The sequence below is a fragment of the Lagenorhynchus albirostris genome, chromosome 7 (assembly GCF_949774975.1).
Source record: "Lagenorhynchus albirostris chromosome 7, mLagAlb1.1, whole genome shotgun sequence".
NCBI classification, from domain to species: domain Eukaryota; kingdom Metazoa; phylum Chordata; class Mammalia; order Artiodactyla; family Delphinidae; genus Lagenorhynchus; species Lagenorhynchus albirostris.
This window is the reverse complement of record NC_083101.1, coordinates 7,872,499-7,891,679: the sequence shown is the minus strand read 5'-3', so window position 1 is coordinate 7,891,679 and position 19,181 is coordinate 7,872,499. Positions and strand designations below refer to the sequence as shown.

Sequence of the window (19,181 nt, the reverse complement as noted above, 5' to 3'; positions counted from 1 at the left end):
TCCCCGCTAATGAACATGAACTCGGAACCAGAGGGCCTGAGCAGTGAGGGCCCCCACTCCTGCCCTTCAGCTTCTGTAGGGTCCAGCTGGGAGAGGCCAGGACAGGGGTCCAGAGTTCAGGCTCGGGGTCAAATCCTGGCCACTCACCAGATATATGACCTTCAGCAGGCACTTGACCTTGCTAGGCCTCAGTTTCTTCATCTGGGATAATGGGATAATTTGGAGATAACAAGACCTACCTCCTAGGGACACTGTGAAGATTAAATGAGATCTTACTTGAAGGTAGTACTTTCCTAGCCTGGGTACATTATTAAGAGGGAAACTGAGGCTCAGGAGGTGAAACACCTCATAATCCCAGAGTCCCTGGTTAGGGAGCCTGTCTTCAGCTTTCCAGTTCTGCCACCACACTACCCGCAGGGGCTGGGTGCTGACTGAGAGCTAGCTGGGGGCCCCCTTTCCCTGTCCACCCAGACGGAAGTGCTGGTGGGGACTATACAGCCAAACTACCTTCTTTTATTGGATTTTGAGTAAAAACACCAACAATGTCACAGTCTCCACACAGACTCCTAAAAAGCGTAGCAGATCTAGACCCAGACGGGGCAGCTGTGGGCCGCTCCCTCCATCAGGTTTTGAGGCGGCTTGAGCGCCGGGGTAGAGGGTGCTGAGCGGGTTGGGCTGTCACCTTGCTGGGCGTTTTGGCTGTGTCCTGGGTGCTGGGCTGCGTGGGTGTGCGGCCGCCGGAGGTGAACAGAGCAGTCAGGGCATTCCGGGCGTTGATTGCACACCGGCGGCTCACGGGCCTGGTGGTGGGGCTGGGGTTCTTGGCCTTCTTATATTTCTGGACACAGAGAGTGCAGGTGAGGCCAGGCTTCCTCCCCACCTGGTGTGCTCCTGGCCAGAGGCTGTTTCCCCAGCCCAGTTGAGACAGCGTCAGACATGCTGTGTGACCCTGTGTGATGTGCTCAGCCTCTCTGGGCCAGAGCTCTAGAGCTAACAGCCCAGCCCTCAGCACCCACCAGAACAACTGCAGAGAGACGTTGGCCCCAACGTGGCTCTGATTCCCTTTGTGGGCAGAGCCTCTCACTGGGGGCTGTACCCAGGGGCTGAGGCCAAACACAGGAGGGAGGTGGCCACTGGCTGTCCCCATCAGCTAGGACACAGTCTTGACTCCCTGGGCAGGGCAGAGCCGGGAAGGGGGCCTGACTCACCTGCAGGTTCTCAAAGTGGGCCAGGGACTTGCAGTGGGAGAGCTGCGCCCCTGAGTTGCTGTGATAGAATTTGTGGCAGATGCGGCAGATGTAGCCCATCACGGGCACCAGGAAGTCCACACCTGTGGGACAGCAGGGTCTGTGCACTCACATGCCTCACCAGCCAGGTGTCCCCCCTTCTCTAGGGGCCCATTTGCTACCCCTCCCCACCCTCCAGATGGGAAAAGAAAAGAGGATGAGGGGACAGGATGCCTGGCCAGGATGCTGTGGCTGGGATCTGGGGGGTCGCCTGGAGGCAACCTGAGGGCCGCAGCTCCTGCAGGTGGGGTCAGGGCTGGGGTCTTACCATATGCCGTGTCGGGGCTGTAGGTCTCCGAGCCTTTCCACTCCTCTATGGATATATCTCTGGATCTCACCTGGAAACACACACAGGTGTGGGCCTCCATTGGTTCTGGCTTCCCCTAGCCTCCTCCTAAACGCAGGCGGGGACTGGAACCCACCCATGCTCTTCAATCAAGGAACCCCGCCTTGATTTCCAGGAGGTTGTGGGTGGCATGCTCTGAGCCTTTGCACATGCTGATCCTGCCCCCCGAGTGCCTTTCCCAATCTATACTTTCCAGGTTCAGCTCAATCAGTCCCCTCCTCCAGGAAGCCCTCCTGCTCCCACACTGGCCATAATCCATGCCAGGTATGCCCAACACATCACACGTGTCATTTCGCTGAATCCTCATAACAACTTTCTATGGTTTGCCCATTTTACATAAGAGGAAACTGAGTCCCAGGCACATTAACTCACTTGCCCAGGGTCATACAGCGGGTTTATGGAGGTGCAGGGTAGTGAGCCCTGGTGAGCCCCCAGCCCGGTTACACTCTGTCATGAGCCCCCCGCCAGCTCCCTAATGCTACAGCAACCACAGTCTTAGGGGGTAGGTTTCAAGTGATCAAGGATCCCTTGTCTCACTGGCTGGACATGAGCCCCTTCCAGACAAGGCCACGCCTAGCAGTGCCTTGCAAACAAATCTGGCTTTTAAGAATAACGACCACCCCCTGGGCTGTGACGCTTCCTTACAGTCTGAGTTGGGACTATTCTAAGCAGAGGAACAGGCTTATAGAGGCCAAGGGGCTTGCCCAGGGTCATGCCACTGCTGACCGCTGAGTAGCAAAGCTGGCATCTCCCCCAACCTGCTTAGGGCTGGAGGCCATCCACGCAACCTTCCATCCACAGCCCCGTTATGCACCGCCCCCTGTGGCTGCCCCCTCACCACCCTGGACTGTAACAGACAAGTTCTGTGAGAACAGGGGCCGGAACTTCAACCCCAAGTACCCCTGGTATCCAGCACCAGGGCCTGTCCCAGAACAGATGCTCTGGAAACACATGTTAAACTGCAAAGCTCCTCCAGCTCCTCGCTCATGGGAAGCAGCAGAGCTGGGGTATTTTGAGCACGGGCTCTGCAGTCTTGCCTCCTGGCATCCAAGTGGGTAAGATTCTGCCAGGAAAGTGCTTGGTACACGCGTGGCATATAGTAAGTGCTCAAAAAATGTTCACTGCTCTCGCCATCATCCCCATCATCATCTTTCACTGACTTTTCCTGTATACACCACATAGCTCCCCTCTCCATGCCTTTTTTTTTTTTTTTTTTTTTTTTTTTTTTGTGGTACGCGGGCCTCTCACTGCTGTGGCTCTACCACTGCGGAGCACAGGCTCCGGACGCGCAGGCTCAGTGGCCGTGGCTCACAGGCCCAGCCGCTCCGCGGCATGTGGGATCCTCCCGGACCGGGGCACGAACCCGTGTCCCCTGCATCGGCAGGCGGACTCTCAACCACTGCGCCACCAGGGACATCCTCTCCATGCCTTTATGATGCTGTTCTCTTGCCCTAGGATGCCCTTTCTCTTCCACAAGTAAAAACAGCAGCCAGGCTTTGAAGACCTTGCATATTTCACCTGCTACCCTATAGGTGTCATGATGTATATTTACATGTCGTCATATTGAATAGAGTTCCCATTGATACTAAATTGTGGCAGGTCTTGGTGCCCAAAGATGCCAGCACGGTGCCTCCTGGCCCCTGGGAGGCGGGGTGAGGTCTCTCCTGGGCTGGGAGTCCGGCCTTCAGCCTCCGTTCCACACCACCTCCCCCCAAGCACCTGCTTGCAGAATTCCTCCTCAACCTCGATCTCTTCTTCATCATCGTCGTCCTCCTCCTCTTCTTCATCGCCCTCAAAGCAGCCCACGGCGTCCACCGTGATGAAGTGGTCCTCATCTTGGCTGGCAATCTCCTTCTCGAGCATCTTCAGCTTCCCAGGGAGTGGGTGAAGGCTCAAGTCAGCTCTGGGCAGCCAGGGTGTGACACCCCATCCTCCCCACACCCCAGAGAACTCCAGTCCCCCCGGACCTGCTATGAATTTGGACTGGAATACACCTCAACTTGCTGTGTGGCCTTGGCCAGGTCTCTACTTCCCTGGGCCCATGTCCTCTGAGGGAGCTGGGGTTACCTCCTTGGCTTTGTCCTTATGCCCCTGGGACTTCACATGTTCCACAAACTTGCGGGGGGTCTTGAAGTAGCGGTTGCAAACAGTGCAGAAAGGCCGCAGGGACTGTTTGGCGATCTGGGGACAGGAAGGCAGGCCAAGTGGGCGGCGGGCAGCAACCCCAGGCGCAGCCAGGCAGGGCCCAGCAAGACCTCGCCTCCCACTCGCAGGCCCACCACTTCTGTGATCAGCCGGCTGTGCTGCACAGAACACAGGCAAACACAGCCCGTCCCTGTGCTATAAGGAAGGACGACAGATGGTGACAGAGACAGGACCGTCGGAAGACAGGGAGAGAGGGCAGGCACCTGAGGACCCCACGAGCCCCAAGGCTGAATGCAGGGTGAGATGGTGCCTTGCCCACACTGGACAGATGGGGAAACTGAAGCCCAAAGAGGAAACGTGACTGACTCGTCATGAGTTACGGCCACGCAGCGACAAAGGCTGACGTTTGCTTTCTGCTCCCAACCTGGGCTCCCTCCTCCCCAGCCCTGGGCTTGGGCGCCTTCGCAGCAGGTGGGCCCTCATACTTTGTGGTCCTGCGTCCTCCGGTGCTGGATCAGGTCCCCCATGTAGTAGAGCTGGCAGGTGTTGCACCAGCGCCTGGGTGGAGGCTCTCTAAATGATGACAATCAAAACAAGTACAGTGTGACACCGCATTCTTGCTGGAAAGACAGCAGCTCTTCCAGACGCTCCATAAACGGAATGCAATTCCAACAGAATCGTTTTTTTGGAAACTTAACAAAATGGTCCTGAGGCTCATCTGGAAGAATACTTAAATAGGAATAAGAGAGAAAACTTGGGGGGAGAAATGAGATTTAGAAGCATCTGGGATACCAGGAGGCCACCAGGACGGTGACAGAACTGAGGATATCTGCCCTGGAGATCTCCTCTTATCCTTCAGTTTAGATAAAACCTCCCTTTCCCAGAGCTGTTCTTCCACCTCCCCCCATTTCTGGACCTGTCCCAATCCCAGGTACCCAGGCCCCCCTCTGGGGCCCCAAAGTGCCACTGCTCCAGCATTTTCCACGATGGATCGGGAGGACCTGCTCCCTTCTCTGCCCTCACTGGACTGCAAGCTCTGGGAAGCCAGGACACCACCCCAGCATCCCCGGGGCCTGGCATGGGATCAGCCCAGAGTTTCTGACTGTGTCAGAAGGACACACAGCCTATCGGAAGGACTGCCACATTCTGCACAGGGCCAAGTCCAGATTCAAGGGCAGACGTCATCAGAAGACAGTGTAATCGGAATCCCCTCCACCTGAAGCTTGTTTATAGCTTGGGCTACAGCCCTGCAGTTTTCTTCCGTCACAAGATCTTTTTTTCTTTAATTAATTAATTAATTTGTTTGTTTCTTTAATTTTTTTGGCTGTGTTGGGTCTTCGTTGCTGCACGTGGGCTTCCTCTAGTTGTGGCGAGCGGAGGCTGATCTTCGTTGCAATGTGCGGCTTCTCATTACGGTGGCTTCTCTCGTTGCGAAGCATGGGCTCTAGGCACGCAGGCTTCAGTAGCTGTGGCACGTGGGCTCAGTAGTTGTGGCGCACGGGCTTAGTTGCTCTGCGGCACGTGGGATCTTCCCAGGCCAGGGCTCAAACCTGTGTTCCTTGCATTGGCAGGCAGATTCTTAACCACTGCACTACCAGGGAAGCCCAAGATCTATTTTTATATTGAATATAATCAAACTCATTCTGCAAACGCTATTTTGGATCCTGTTCTAACTTGACACTGCATCACACATATGTTTCCACATTATCAGAAATTCCCTAGAATTAGTTCTACCACCAAGAACTAATTCCCTAGAATTAGTTCTACCACCAAGTGGATAAGACTTAAACTGATCTGACTAATCCCCTAGTTTTGAATAGATCATTTCCAACTAAATTTTTTCACCATTGCATTAACTCTGCAAGGAGCAACTCTGTGAGTCACCTTTCTCCTGTCTTTATGATGATTTGGCCTAAGTATAACTCCTAGGTCAGCAAGCAAAGGGAGCCTTAAGGCTGGAGAACATCCTACAAAGCCACAGGGAAGCTCTTCTCTTAGTGAGAACTGCCTAACAGAGACACAGAAGCCTTTGGAGAGAGTGCTTCCCGTCACGCAGGAGATGCAAGCTGAAGCTACCCGAGGGCCCTTCCTGTCCCCTCACCCCATGCAGGGAGCTTCAAGCTGTGACCCTCTATAAATGCTCATGGCACAGTCCCCGACCATTGACCCAAGGCCTATCTAGCCTCTGAAAGGGTCTGATTTGGCCTCCACAGGACTTGTTTCATCTTGTCTTAATTCTGAACTAGCTGTTAACATTTTGAAATTGGGAGATTCACATACAAATCTAGGTTTCTAGATGCCTCTGAAAAACCAGGAGGTCTGGAGCTGAGTGGCAGCTGTCCTGTGAGACACAGCCCATATCCCGCAGGGCGTCCCGAGCCAGCACCATCCTGTTTCTTTCACTGATGATGCCTCCCAGCCCCTGCAGGCCTCAGTGATTGCCCACAGAGCACCCCAAGAGCCAGTCCCAGACTCTGGGAGGGCTGACATTTCTGATGGGCCAAGTCCCCACGACAAAGAAAGGGGGTGACCCAGGGAAGCTCTAACCTCAAGCCACAAGATGAGCAGATCCTGACCTTCAGGCCCCCATGGTTGGGGTCAGCATATATGCCAGGGGAGCAGGGTGTCCCACAACCCACTTCCCTCCCACATACATGGTCACACTGTTCCTGCCTGGATGTAACCTTAAGAGACTGTCTAGCTCGTGAGTTCCTGCATTACACCCCTCGTGAGGCCATTTTACAGATAAGGAAAACTGAGGTCCAAGGCCACACAGTTAGTGGTGTGACGAGGTGTCTCAGGGAGGGCAACGCTTAACCCAAAAGCAGACCTTGTAGATGGTGGATTCAGGGTCCCTTTCTGCCGGGGATGGCTTGCGAGGCCGCCTACCCCCCCTGCAGCGGCTCTGAGATCCCCCACTCACTGGTCCTCTCGCTCCAGGACATCCCGGGGCACAGGCAGCAGGGACAGGAGGCAGGCTTGGCTCATGTGCTGGATCTCTCCGAGCTGCTGCTGGTGCTGGGCCCCCGACATGTGGTCCTGGAACTCCTGCGGCAGGCGAGAGGGAGGAAAGGGCATGAGGAGTGAGCCCCAGAACGGTGGGCAAGAGTGCGGCCCGGGGAAGAGGCCTCCAACCTTAGCTTCATGCTCACCCCACCTCCGCTGGGAGGCCGTTTCTCTTACAACCCTGTGTGGGCCAGAGAAGGATGGTGAACGGAGGCACGGAGTGAGTACACGCCAGCCAGAACCTCTGCTCCCCCTGGAGACTGAGCGCCTCCAAGGCGAGGAGCAGTCTGATCAAATTCCAGGTCCCCATGACTCTGCTCAGGGGAGGCACAGAGGGACGAAGGTAACAGTAGCGATAGTAATAATCATACAAGTATGATGCTGTTATTAACGCTGGACTCGCTCTGGGCCGGGCCTGGGGCTTATGACTTCAGTGTCAAGTCGCTGAATCCCCAGAACTTGCCAGTGAGGTGGGTTCTATTTTTTTTTTCTAGAGGCGGGTTCTAAATGTTTCCTCCTCTGACACATGCGGAAACCGAGGCACAAAGGGTGGAATTCACCTTCCGAAACCCACATGGCCAGTCAGGGCTGATTTGAACCAGGTCCACCCAACTCTAAAATCCTGCCCCCTTGGCTGGTCAGGAAATGTTTTGTGAGCAAATGTACAGCTGCTGGGGGTGGGGCTTGAGGGCCCATGTGGCCACAGAGGCAGCCGTGGGAAGGGCAGGCTAGGCATCACATACTGACCCCAAACCCTCCGCCCGCCCACGTGACCTCCCCACCCACCCGCTGGGGGCGGTACCTGCTGGCTGCTGCAGCCGGCCTTGCAGATGTAGCAGAAGAACTGAAGGGCCTGCTTAGAGGGCACGCTGGCCGCCGCAGGGGTGGCAGAGGTAGAGTCGCCGGACCAGGGCCCAGGTGTGAGGGGTACGGTGCTAAAGGCCCGGCTGTCGCTGCTCTGCAGGATGGTGACCTTCAGGGAGCCCCCAGCACCCCACACCTACACCGGAAGCAGGAGCAGAGCTACCACCAGCTGGGCGCTTACAGTGGGCCAGCCCCATGCTAAACATCTAGGAGCCGTCCTGACAGCCCACTTTACAAGTGGGGAAACTGAGGCTCCGAGTGGTCAGGTGATTGCCCAAGCTCGCTCAGCCAGGAAGCACCACAGTTAGGATTCAAACCCAGGTCCGCCTCACTCTAAAAGTCTACCCACCCCACCCCCCACATGACAGATGGAGATACATGAAGAAGGGAGGGGGTTTGGCCAGGAGGCAGGGCTGGGCCCCAGCCCCAGGCACAGGCTTCCAGCTGCGCGCTCCCTCCGCTGGAGCAACGTTACCTGTGGGGGGCTCTGGGGGCTCTAGTTTCGGGGTGAGCCGGCTGGGAGGGACCCTTATCACTAAAAGTACCTCCAGGTCATCGGAGCAAAGGCATGTGAAGGCTGAACCACTGTCACTGAACCACTGTCAAACCCAGTCTGGTCTGCCCACGAACCCAGGTGGAGGGCTGCTGTCACATTTCACAGGACGGGAAACCCGAGGGGGCGCTGAGGGGTGCACCATGTGGTCCTCATCAGCATCTCTACCCACCCCCAGCATCTCTCTTGCTCTTTCTTCACATTCTCCCACATCCAGGCCACTGGTCAACTCTTCCTGGCTCTCCTCCAGGCCAACCTGGGTGCCCACTGGCTCCGGCGAGGCCTCCTCCAGGCCTGAAATGACAGATGTGCTCTGCTTCCCCAGGGTCCATCTCCCACCTGGGCCCTGAGGGACCCAGGCCCAAGAGCCACCTTCTCTGCCCACATCCAGGACCTTGACGCCTCCAGTGCAGACGGCCCCGAACCCTAGATCCAGGCCCAACCCTCAGTCCCAGGCGGCACCCAGTCAGGGTTGGACTGTGCCAGGTAGGACTGAAGGGTTCAGGCAGAGCTGTCCCATCACCAGGCCGGCTGGGAGCCACTGCTCACTTACCTGCTCCAGCTTCCACTGTATCGGGCGGCGTCTCCAGCACTGCAGAGTGAACCGGAACTGGGGCTTTCTCCAGTGCCGGCACCGACACCTGTGGCTGCGTCTGAGGCTGTCTCTGGTTTGGCTCCAGTGGCTGCACTGGCAACTGCACCGGACGTTGCTCCAGTGGCAGCTCCAGCGGCTGGACCCTCGGCTGCGCTTCCGTCTGGACCTGTGGATACGTCTGCGTCTGTGCCTGCTTCTGCAGCAGTGGCTGCACCTGCCTCGGGGACTGTGAATGTGCCTGTGGCTGCACCTGTTTCTGTGGCTCTGCCTCCTTCTGCAGCTGCAGATGCTCCTGTTGCGGTACTAAGTGCTCTGGAGAGGTCTGTGTCTGTGCCTGCTTCTGCAGCTTTGGCTGCACCTGGGCCTTCAACGGTAGCAGCTGTGGCTGAGTCTCTGGCTGAGTCTGTGGCTGCACCTGGGCTTGGATCTGCAGAACTCGTGGCTGAAATCGTGGCAGCACTCGAGCTTCCAGTGGCTCAGGCAGCAGCTCGGTTGTCTGTGTCTGCTTTGGTGCCATCAACCGGGCCTGTGGCTGGACCTTTGCCTGCAGCTGCCCTGGGGTCCCCTTCTCTGTGGGCTCCTCTGAGCTAGGAAGGATCAAAAGAAGATCAAATTCAATTGGCCCCAGGGGCTCCCAAGAAAGGCCATGACCTAGGCTCCAGTCCTAGCTATGCCACGTACAAAGCTAGGGATTTGGACGAGCCCCCTCGGCTCTCTGGGTCCCAGTTGCACCTAAATAAATTGGATCACTTGCTCCCACCTCCCACAGCTTGCTAATATGTATCCGAGGTCCTGTAAGCCTGCCTACCCTCTGCCCACTCTCTGAGGTTCCAGGCTCACGTCTTCACCCCTCCAAGCTGGCCACCTCACCTGCCTCCAGGTGATTCAGTCACAGTGAAGATGCCAGAGTCCATCTGGCTGAGGGCCTTCCCAGGTAAGGTGAAGAATTAGGTTTGACATTCCTCCAAGCCAGAAACCAAGGCCCTTTCCTTGAAGGATCTCACCCCACCAACCCCCTACCCTCTGCCTTTGCAGGAATCAGGGTACAGGGTACCTGAGCCCCAGGCAGGTTTTCAGCATCAGTTACCTCTTTGACCTTTTAGCTGGTGGCTCAGACGCCACACAAGACTCAGGCTCAGGTGCTGCAGTGCGTTTCTCCTTAGTGATGCAATCTAGGCAGTGGGGAGATTCTTGGTCTGGAATGGAGGGCAGGTGAATGACTGCCGTGCTGGATATAGCACGTACGAGCTCCAGGAGATGGGGCCTGGGCTCACCCCCCCCCACCCTGCAAGATCCCTGCCTCCATGACCACCCCTGCACCCCACTGCCCTAACCCGCGTCCCCTCTGAAGGGCCAGCAACCTCCCTCCCTCACCTTCAGGTGTGTCTGTTCGGGGCTCTGCGGCTTCCTCAGACCCCTCTGGGGGGTCTGACTTGTCCTCCACAGGCATCGTCTGAGAAGAAGAATCCTGCTTCCTTTCAGAAACCATTTATGATACCTGCCACCCACCCCAGTAAATACTCCCTTGCCCAAGAGCGGCTGAAACACGTCCCCCAGAGGATGACGGGGCCTGGCCCCAGAGAAGATCCTAAACACCCCAGGAATTCTGTCCAGGGGGTTCCATCTAGCTGCCTGACGGTTAAGTAAATGCAGGTTTGGGGGATGCAATGCCTTCACGTGGTCCACGGTGCTGCCTCCTGATTCCCCACCCTGTTCTCCACAAAGCAGCCAGAAGGATCCTTCTCTCTTTTCTTTTTCTGTTGGTCATGCTGCTTGGCTTGCGGGATCTTAGTTCCCGGACCAGGGATGGAACCCAGGCCACGGCAGTGAAAGCGCAGAGTCCTAACCACTGGACCACCAGGGAATTCCTGAGGGACCCTTCTCAAACCTGATCATGTCTCTCATCTCTGTCAGGCTGCGACCCTCCCGTGATTTCCCGTAGCCCTGGATGACTCCTTCCTTACCCCAAGCCTGAAACTACCCACCCGCCCCACCCCCCTGCACAATCTGGCCTGTACCCCATGCCCAGCCCTGCAGCCTCAGCTCTCCCCACGCTCCCCCTCCCCCTCCCTATGTCCACACTGGCCTTCTCTCTGTTTCCCCAAAGCCCCAGGCCTTCTCCCAGAGCCTCAAAGGCACTTCTTGCAGGAAGCCTTCCTAACCCATAGTACAGGCCCCCAGGGGCCCCAGGCTTCCTTTCTGTGGCATTTTTCATAGTCATAATTCATTGGCTGGAGCATTATTTGCATTAAGGTCTCACCACTACCACCACCCCCTCCCCAGCCCAAGATCTCCAGGAGAGCATCTCCAGATGCCATCTCTGCACCAGTGAGTCCTCCGCAGGACTTAACAGACATCTGTGAAATGAACACACAGCTCCACATGGTTCCAGGGCACCCCAGGAAGCCTCAGGAATCCACATGCAGCTTCCCTCCCTCCTACTAAGCCCGAGGAACCAGGGCTGAGTGCAAACATGCACCACATCAGGACTCCACACACTTCAGAAACTACCCAGCTCTCACCCTGCACGACATGGGCACTGGCCTGTGAGTCAGGAGGGCTGGACTCTGGGTCTGTCGTGACAGCTGTGCAGTCCAGGGCAACCTCCACCCCACTGCCTCGGTTTTCCCATATGCAAAATGGGGCCAAGGAGGTAAACACTAGGCCAGACTGTGTTAGGACAAGCCCGACTGTAAAGTCAGAGGCCGCCTGGACCCCCCTCTGGAGGGAAATGCCTCCCCTCCCGATGTGGGCTGGCGCCAGAGCAGCCAGAAAAGGAGGGTGTTCCAGCCCTCCACCGCCAGGTGCTCTCAGGAGTGTGGTGTGTGTGAGGAGCTGCCAGGACGTTCAGGGACAGGACAGGCTCAGGGAGGATATTATTCCCTTTGAAAATCTCTCTGAGGCTTCCTGCTTTTGTCAGGGAAAGGCCTGTAGAGGCTGAGAACCTTCGGCTGGCAACGGGGTAGAGTTGAGGATTTTAGAACATTGCTTTACCCCCAGTCACTTTTCTTTTACTTCTATGTATGGCAATTAATTTAGCTTTTTTTTTTTTTAACTTTCAGACAGTGATATAATGTTTCCTTTTTAACTAAATGTAGCAGAGAAGCAGCTACTTCATTTAAAGCTGTGCTATCCCAGACCGTAGCTACTAGTCACATGTACCTGGCTTTCGAGCCCTGGAAATGTTGGAAGCCGAATTGAGACGTAAGCATAAAATATACACCGGAATTTAAAGACTTACTACAAAAAACAAAAAAAACCGGAATGTAAAATGCCGTGTTCATTTTTTATATTGATTACAGGTTGAAATCATTTTTTAAATATATTAAGTTGAATAAAATATGCTAGTAAAATTAATTTCACCTGTTTCTTTTTACTTTGTTACTGTGATTACTAGAAATTTTTAAATTACATGTATGGCTCACACTATTTCCACTGGACAGAGCTGATTTAAAGAAAATTGGTAGAATACACCTAAAATGAATACAATGTTATATGTCAGTCACATATCAGTTTTTTCAAAGAGAGAGAGATATTAGTAAATAATATAAATAGTAATTAAAAAGGGAATAAATAATAGTACTGGTGGTGTTTGGATATAGCAAAAATTACATCGGGGTTCAGGAATATTTAAAGTTTGGGAAACACTAAGCGAGTCTAACTCCTGCCCCCTTCCCCATTTCACAGATGAGGAAACTGATGTACAAAGAGGGGTATGACCTGCCCAAAGGCCAATGTGAGCCAGAGAGGGCAGAGCTGGGCTGATCCCCAGATACACCCTCTCCCATTCCCATCCTCGCCTGCTCCAGTCCAGATACCACTCACCTTGCGACTGGGGGTTGTAGAGGAGAACCGGGCCTGTTTCTGGGTGTTCCGCCCTGAAAGGTTGAGCTGCGAGGGGTTTATGGGGACCCCAACAGGAGGAGGGCCCAGCAGGGACTGCCGAGTGGCCTGGGGAAAGAACTGCTGTAGATTTGGGGTGGCCAGCTGCGGGGGTGTGAGGCTGGGAGCTGTCAGGTTTGGGGTTGCCAGGTTGTAGCCACGGAGGTTACCTGTGTGTGAAAAGAGGGGAGAAAAGGGATTACAACTGTGGTTGGGTGGTAGAGGCTAGGGTCAGGGGTCAGTCCCCCAAAGCATCATCACAGTTAACTTCCAAGGGGACCCTCCCCACCCAAGGGCAGCCAGAGGGGAGAGATGAGAGCTGAAGACGCAGTCCCACCTGGACCACTGGTGGAGAGGGGGTTTTAGGGCTAGCGTTTTCTGCTCCAGCTGGGGAGAGAAGGGGGCCTTTTCCCACCCCAAATGCCTCCCTGGTCAGTGGCTTAAGCACCCCCAGCAACTCCGCTCACCCTCAGGCATGCTTTAGTGTACACCTTAAGGTATGTGAAAGATTCAGCACAGGACCCAAAGGGAGAACCAGCAAGATGACTGGTCCCTGGAATAAGACGACACTCTCCTACCAATAGAAGCTACCCTTCATCAAGTTTCCTGGGAAGCAGCCACTTGCTAAGCACTTTCTATGCATGGCTTCACTCACCCTGCCCAGCCACCATCAGAGTAAGCATTATCCTCTCTACTGATGACAAAATAGAGACACAAAGCGAAGGAGTGGCTTGTCCAGGGTCTCTGGGAGTGGCACTGCTGTCCACAGCTGGCTACCTGAGAGGATTCAGGGCATCTTCCTGACTCCTCCCTCTCTTCACCCTCCCCCATCCAAGCCGACACCAGATTCTATTAACACTGACTCCTACTCCTCTCCTCAGTCTAGCCTGGCCCCTCTTCAAATCTCCACTCCTACCACCCCCTTTCCTCCAAAGCCACTTCATCCCCTGTATGAATTTCAGCCACAGATTTTGCACTGGATAGCAGCAAACAGTGATCTTTCAAAAACCACATTCTGACTTGGCCCCTCCCCCTGCCTAAGCCCTTCCATAGCTCCCTGATACTCAGGAACGAAGCCCATTCTTCACCGTGCAAGGTCCAGTCCTGCGCTCCTCCCTGACCTCCTTTCTCGCAATTCTCCCCACACACGTGCCCACTGTATTCCAGCTACATGCTCCCATGCATCCCTCAAACAAGCCTGGTCTCTGCCTGCCTCTGGGCCTTTGCAAATGCTGTTTCTTCTGTCTGGACTGTTCTACATCCCAATCATCCTTCATTCCTCTCTTTAGGTGATCTCCTTTGGGTGGCCTTCCCAGACCCTCTCTGTATCCCCAGAGGCCCCAGCTTCCCTGTTCTAGGACCACCTGCACAATTTCCTTGTCTGCTTCCCATTGCCCACCACCTAACCACCCTGCGAACTCCTTAAGGGCAGGTACCTCATCTGACTCAGAGATCCAGCACTGGGAATTGTGTGACCCAATAAAGGACAGTTTAAATCCCTGACCCAGTGCTGGGATGGGAGGCACAGGGGTTAAGGGCGTGCATGGGTCAGATGTGCTGGGAGAACTGGTTCAAATGCAGACTCCACAATACAAGACCTGTGACCTTGAGCAAATCAGTTTCCCCTTCTTAGCCTCAGTTCCCTCATCTGTAAAATGGGGATAGTAAGAGTGCTTGACTCACAATGTTCTATGAGGATTCAATGAGATATACAAGTGTGCCTGGTATTTACTAAGGGTTTAATTAACATTAACTTAAAACAAATACATATACACATACGTGCAGAGAGAATGCTAACGAGCTCTTAAAAACAGTAAGATAAAAGGTGGCACAATCTAAAAGAAAAATAGACAAAGCACATGGACAAGTCACAAAAGGAATTACAAATGTTTAACAGACAAATATAAAATATTCAACCGCACTAGCACTCCAAGAAATGTAAACTAAAACATTAATGATATAGCTTTTGCCAAGCAAATTAGTAGATTAGATGTATATATACATATATATATATATCAAGAGTATAATACCCAATGTTGCCGTGGGCATGGTGAGACCGGCACTGTCATATGTGGCTGGTGGCATTGCAAACTGGTCCAGTCCTTTGGGAAAGCAATTTGGCAATACTTATCAAGAGCCATAAGATACCCATCCCCCCTGACCCAGTCATTCTACTTTTGGGAATCCATTCTAAGAGAAAATTCTGAAACATGATATTCATTCCATTATTTAAAGCAAAAAAAAAAAAAAGAAAGAAAAGAAAAGAAGAAAACAGCTGAGAAAGTTTAGGGACACAAGGGCACACACCTCCAGCAGAATATTAAACAGCTGTTCAAAAACAATCTTTACAGAGACTTTCAAATCATTTGGTAAATGATCATGCCGCTATATTCAGTGAAAAAGAAACAAGATACAGCCTTTCACTTATATCAATAACCACAATCATATACAAGTCCCCAGGTTTGTGCCTAGAAAAAAAGGGGAGGAAATACACCAACACTTTAAAGGGTGGTTTTTCTTTAGGAGTGAATCTGCATATGACAATTTGGGTTTTCTTATACTCTTTTTAAAATATTTCTTTCACTCTTCTTTGAAGAGAAGAGTGTTTCTGTTTTTTTTTTTATTTTTGTTTTTTATTTTGTTTTTTTTGTTTTGTTTTTTTTGTTTGTTTTGTTTTTTTATTTTTTTTATTTTGTTTCTGTTTTTTTTGTTGTTGTTTTTTTGTTTTGTTTTGGTTTTTATTTTGTTTCTGTTTTTTTTTGTTGTTGTTGTTTCTTTTTGCGATACACGGGCCTCTCACTGTTGTGGCCTCTCCCATTGCGGAGCACAGGCTCCGGACTCGCAGGCTTAGCGGCCATGGCTCACGGGCCCAGCCGCTCCGCGGCATGTGGGATCTTCCCAGACCGGGGCACGAACCCGTGTCCCCTGCATCGGCAGGCGGACTCTCAACCACTGCGCCACCAGGGAAGCCTGAAGAGTATGACTTTTAAAATGAGTAAGAAAAAGTGAAAAAATATATATACATTGTGGGTCCCTGTGTGTGGTTTTATCTCTCTACTCATCATCTATCATTTATAAGCCAGCTCTCAGGACCATCCACACCCATGTGGCCCCAGGAGGGCTGAAGAGTGATGACCATCACATCTTCTGACCTGACTGCATACCCTGCTGGGAGGCAGGATAGCCTGGTGTCTCAGAACATAGCTCTGTAGTAAGACCACTAATCAACACCTGGGCCTCAGTTTCTTCATCTGTAAAATGGGATCATGAGTGTATCTCCCCTTAGGGTTGTCAGCAGAGTCAAGGAATTGGGTTTGTCAGGGCCTCAGCACAGTGCCCATCCCTGAGGAACCAGCCAGCAAGCCACAGCTACCGTGCGGGAGAGGCTGGGTCTGAAGATGAGCTGGCCCCACGTCTCTGGACCCCTGGATTACTCCTGCAGGGGCTAAGGTATCGGGAGCAGTTTCTTGTAAGGAAGAGATGAAAGACTGCTCTCCACATGGGGAAACTCAGGTAAGGACACAGGCTTAACACAGAGGGCTAGAGACACCCACTCAGAGACCCAGGGGGTCAGGAGGCCCAGGCCTCTGTCTAGCTCAGCCACTGCTGATGCTATGTGACCCAGGGCAAATGACTTCCCTTCTCTGACATCCTCAGCATCCTCATCTGTCAAATAGGATGCAAAGAAAGGAGGGTGGTCAAAATAGATCTTGCCATCCATCATATCATCTAATCTGAATGTCAGCAAACTGTGCTGAGTAGCACCCACAGAGCTAACACCATGGCCAAGGGTACACCTCTGTGATCAGATAGACCTGCATTCAGTTGAGCAACTTAGGGACTTCCACCTCCTGGAGCCTCAGTGTCCTCATCTGTAAACCAGGACGCTGACACAGCTCCCTCTCAGGGTTACTGTGTGGATTTGATGAGATTCAGTGCCGTGGGGCTGCTGGGGATCTCCCGCTAAGATGGAGCGAGACAGGGCCCGCAGTCATACCTTGCAACTGCTGCAGAAGCAAAGCTCTCTGCAGCACAGAGCCGTTGAGGAGGGAGGCTGAGTTGGTGCCCTGGAGATTCAGGAGCTGCTGCTGTGGCTGCTGCTGGGGGAGCCCCCTGTGTGTTGAGAGCAGTGTCAGAGGGCTCTGGGGAGAGTCAAACCCTCCCTCTTCCCTGAGACCCCTCACCTCCATTCTCTGCCCCCCTCTACTGCAGACAGAGCATCCCCTTAGGGTGGGAATTGATGACCTCCAGGGCTCAGACAGGGATGCTCCTGAGAGAAAGGGCTGGGAGGAGGTCTCCAAGGCATGGGTCAGAGGGGCAGGTCTAGAGCCGCCCACCCCTCCAGTGGGGAGCTTACCTGCTGACGGCCATGGGCAGTGGGGCCTGCGGTGGGGACTGCTGGAGCAGCTGCTGGAGCTGCAGCAACTGCTGCTGCTGGAGCTGCTGGAGCTGCTGCTGCTGCTGCTGGTTGAACATGGCGGCTGCGGGAAGGGAAGGAGTCAGGCCGGGTCCCCGTCGCCCTCCCCCAGCCCGCGGCCCTCACACGCTGCCGACCGAGCTTCACGGCTACCCTCCCGGTCCTGCCCAGAGCGTGCCACGCGTGCGCCCCATCCTTTCCATACACCTCCAATTCCACCAGCAGCAGAGTTCAACCACCCTCCCGCCAATTTCCCCCATATCTTCCCAATAGTCCCTCCTCCAAATGCCCAACCGCACCCTCCATCCCTCCGACTCCCTCCGCTCCGCAGCTCCAGGACGAGCGTCCGACAGAAATACACCTCCCACCCCACCCTTCAGCCTTTCTCTGCGCCAATCACGTAGCGAAGCCAGCCCCTGTCCACTCACACCCCTCTGATACGCCCACCCTGTCCCTTGCGCACATGTTGTCAATAACATCAGCGCCGCCCCACCCCCACCTTTCCCTTTCTTCCACGAACAAAGTAGGAGGAAGGCTTCCCTCCACCCTAATCCCCCCCATTCCGCTGAACCCCTTCCTCTACAGACAGAGCCAGCACTACACGTCAAAACCGGTGTCCCCACCTGTCAACGAAGCCCTCGGCCTCCATTCAAGTGGCCCCTAGGGCTTCCGGCGTCCCCCCAGCCGCGCTCGGCCCGCGCACTTCGCCTCCCAGCGCGGCTTTGGCCTCGGGAACCACACAGCCTCCTCCCCGAACCCCCTCCTCAGTCGCGCAGCCCCCACCGTGGGGGGTGGGCCGCGAGCTCCGGATCGCGGCTCCAACGGTCCCCGCAGCTCCCGGGGTCCCCGCTGCTCCGCCACGACCTGTCCGCTCCGAAGGCCAGTCTGCAGGCCAGGGCAGGGCAGCGCCCTCTGGAGGACGGGAGGCCCGGGTGCCCACGGCCGCGCCGCGAGATCCCGCCCCGTGTACCCTTCGCGCTGCAGGGGCGGCACCTGCTCGCCCAGCTGTTGGGCGGCGCTGGGAGTGGTTCCGAGCTGCTAGGGGACCCTGGGCAGCGCAGACCCTCTGCCCCGCGTCCTCCGCATCGGTAAGGGGCGGCTCTGAGCCCCAGGTCCGTCTGTCGCCCAGAGGGGTCTCTCGTCTGGCAGGGACATCGCGGGCGACTTTGAGGGGGACCATCCCCAGCGGACCTTGCCGCGGCCGCCACTGTCCCGCGATCCGGAGACCCCGCGCGGGGCTGGGGTGGGAGGGGGCGTGCAGCCGCCGGCTGTACATTCGGGGACCGAGACCCAGCGAGAGGACGACCGGCACAACGGGGCAGAAGAATTAGCCCTGGAAGGGGTGGGGAGATCGGTTTGAAAGTGTTTTTTTGTTTGTTTGTTTCTCCGGTTTGGCTGGGGAGCGGGTGAGGAGGGCAGAGTTTAATGGTAAAAACGGCGCTCATCCTGCCCCTGAACGGTCCTGCCCGCAAGGACCCTTTAATTTCGACTCTGTCCCGCGTCCCGGTGCGCCTCTCCTCGGTCCCCACACAAGCACTGAGGCGAACAATCCGCAGTCAGTAAGAACAATTCCCTTTGCTTTTTCTGTTGCTCAGAGCCTACCAGAGCTGTAACAGCCCTAGGCAATGCGCTCACTTTGCATTAAGCGCCGACTGTGTGCCACACGGCGCACGGTGGCGCTAGGAACGCGCAGACTTAAGGTCGGCCCAGCGGAGACCCGAGTGTCAACCAGTTACTGCAGTCATGTGACTGCAGTCATGTGACTTTAGCGCTGCCCTAAAGCTAGGGACCGGCTCTACTACAGCCCCGGGCGGCAGCACAGGTGCCTAACTCTGTCTGGACTTGGAGGCGCGAACGCGGCTTGGCGTGGCCGGAGGGCGGGGCGGGCTCGGGCTCAGGGGGCTTTGCGCCTTTGGGTGGAAGGGAAGCCCGGACTATGCGGGCTTTGAAGGCGGGCCTGAAGAGTTGGGCTTTACCCCTGAGGGGCAGGGAGTGGCTAGGGAAGAGTGTGACAGCATCATATCCGCCCAGATTAGATCACTCGGCTCTGGTGAGAACCAAGACGGAGGCAATGGGGAAGGAGGGGT

At 54.9% G+C, this 19,181-nt stretch overlaps 1 protein-coding gene across 8 annotated transcripts; it reads right to left on the bottom strand.

Moving 5' to 3' along the window:
- Window positions 1-497: 497 nt before the first annotated feature.
- On the bottom strand, window positions 498-17,981 carry CIZ1 (CDKN1A interacting zinc finger protein 1). Of its 8 annotated transcripts, XM_060154247.1 has the most exons (18): window positions 17,718-17,980; window positions 17,035-17,158; window positions 16,675-16,790; window positions 14,708-14,779; window positions 12,621-12,847; window positions 10,170-10,263; window positions 9,883-9,991; window positions 9,046-9,382; window positions 8,754-8,961; window positions 8,373-8,494; window positions 7,586-7,783; window positions 6,701-6,825; window positions 4,263-4,350; window positions 3,700-3,813; window positions 3,352-3,501; window positions 1,555-1,624; window positions 1,209-1,330; window positions 498-838 (listed from the first exon to the last, which is right to left on the bottom strand). In XM_060154247.1, exons 2-18 carry the CDS (start codon window positions 17,151-17,153, stop codon window positions 623-625), a joined length of 2,487 nt encoding a protein of 828 aa, XP_060010230.1. In that variant the 5' UTR covers window positions 17,154-17,158; window positions 17,718-17,980; the 3' UTR covers window positions 498-622. The 8 variants fall into 8 exon arrangements, with proteins under 8 accessions (XP_060010230.1, XP_060010228.1, XP_060010224.1 ...); XM_060154245.1 differs by having other exon boundaries at window positions 3,376-3,501; window positions 8,754-9,382; window positions 17,718-17,981; XM_060154241.1 differs by having other exon boundaries at window positions 8,754-9,382.
- Between the last annotated feature and the right edge of the window lie 1,200 nt (window positions 17,982-19,181).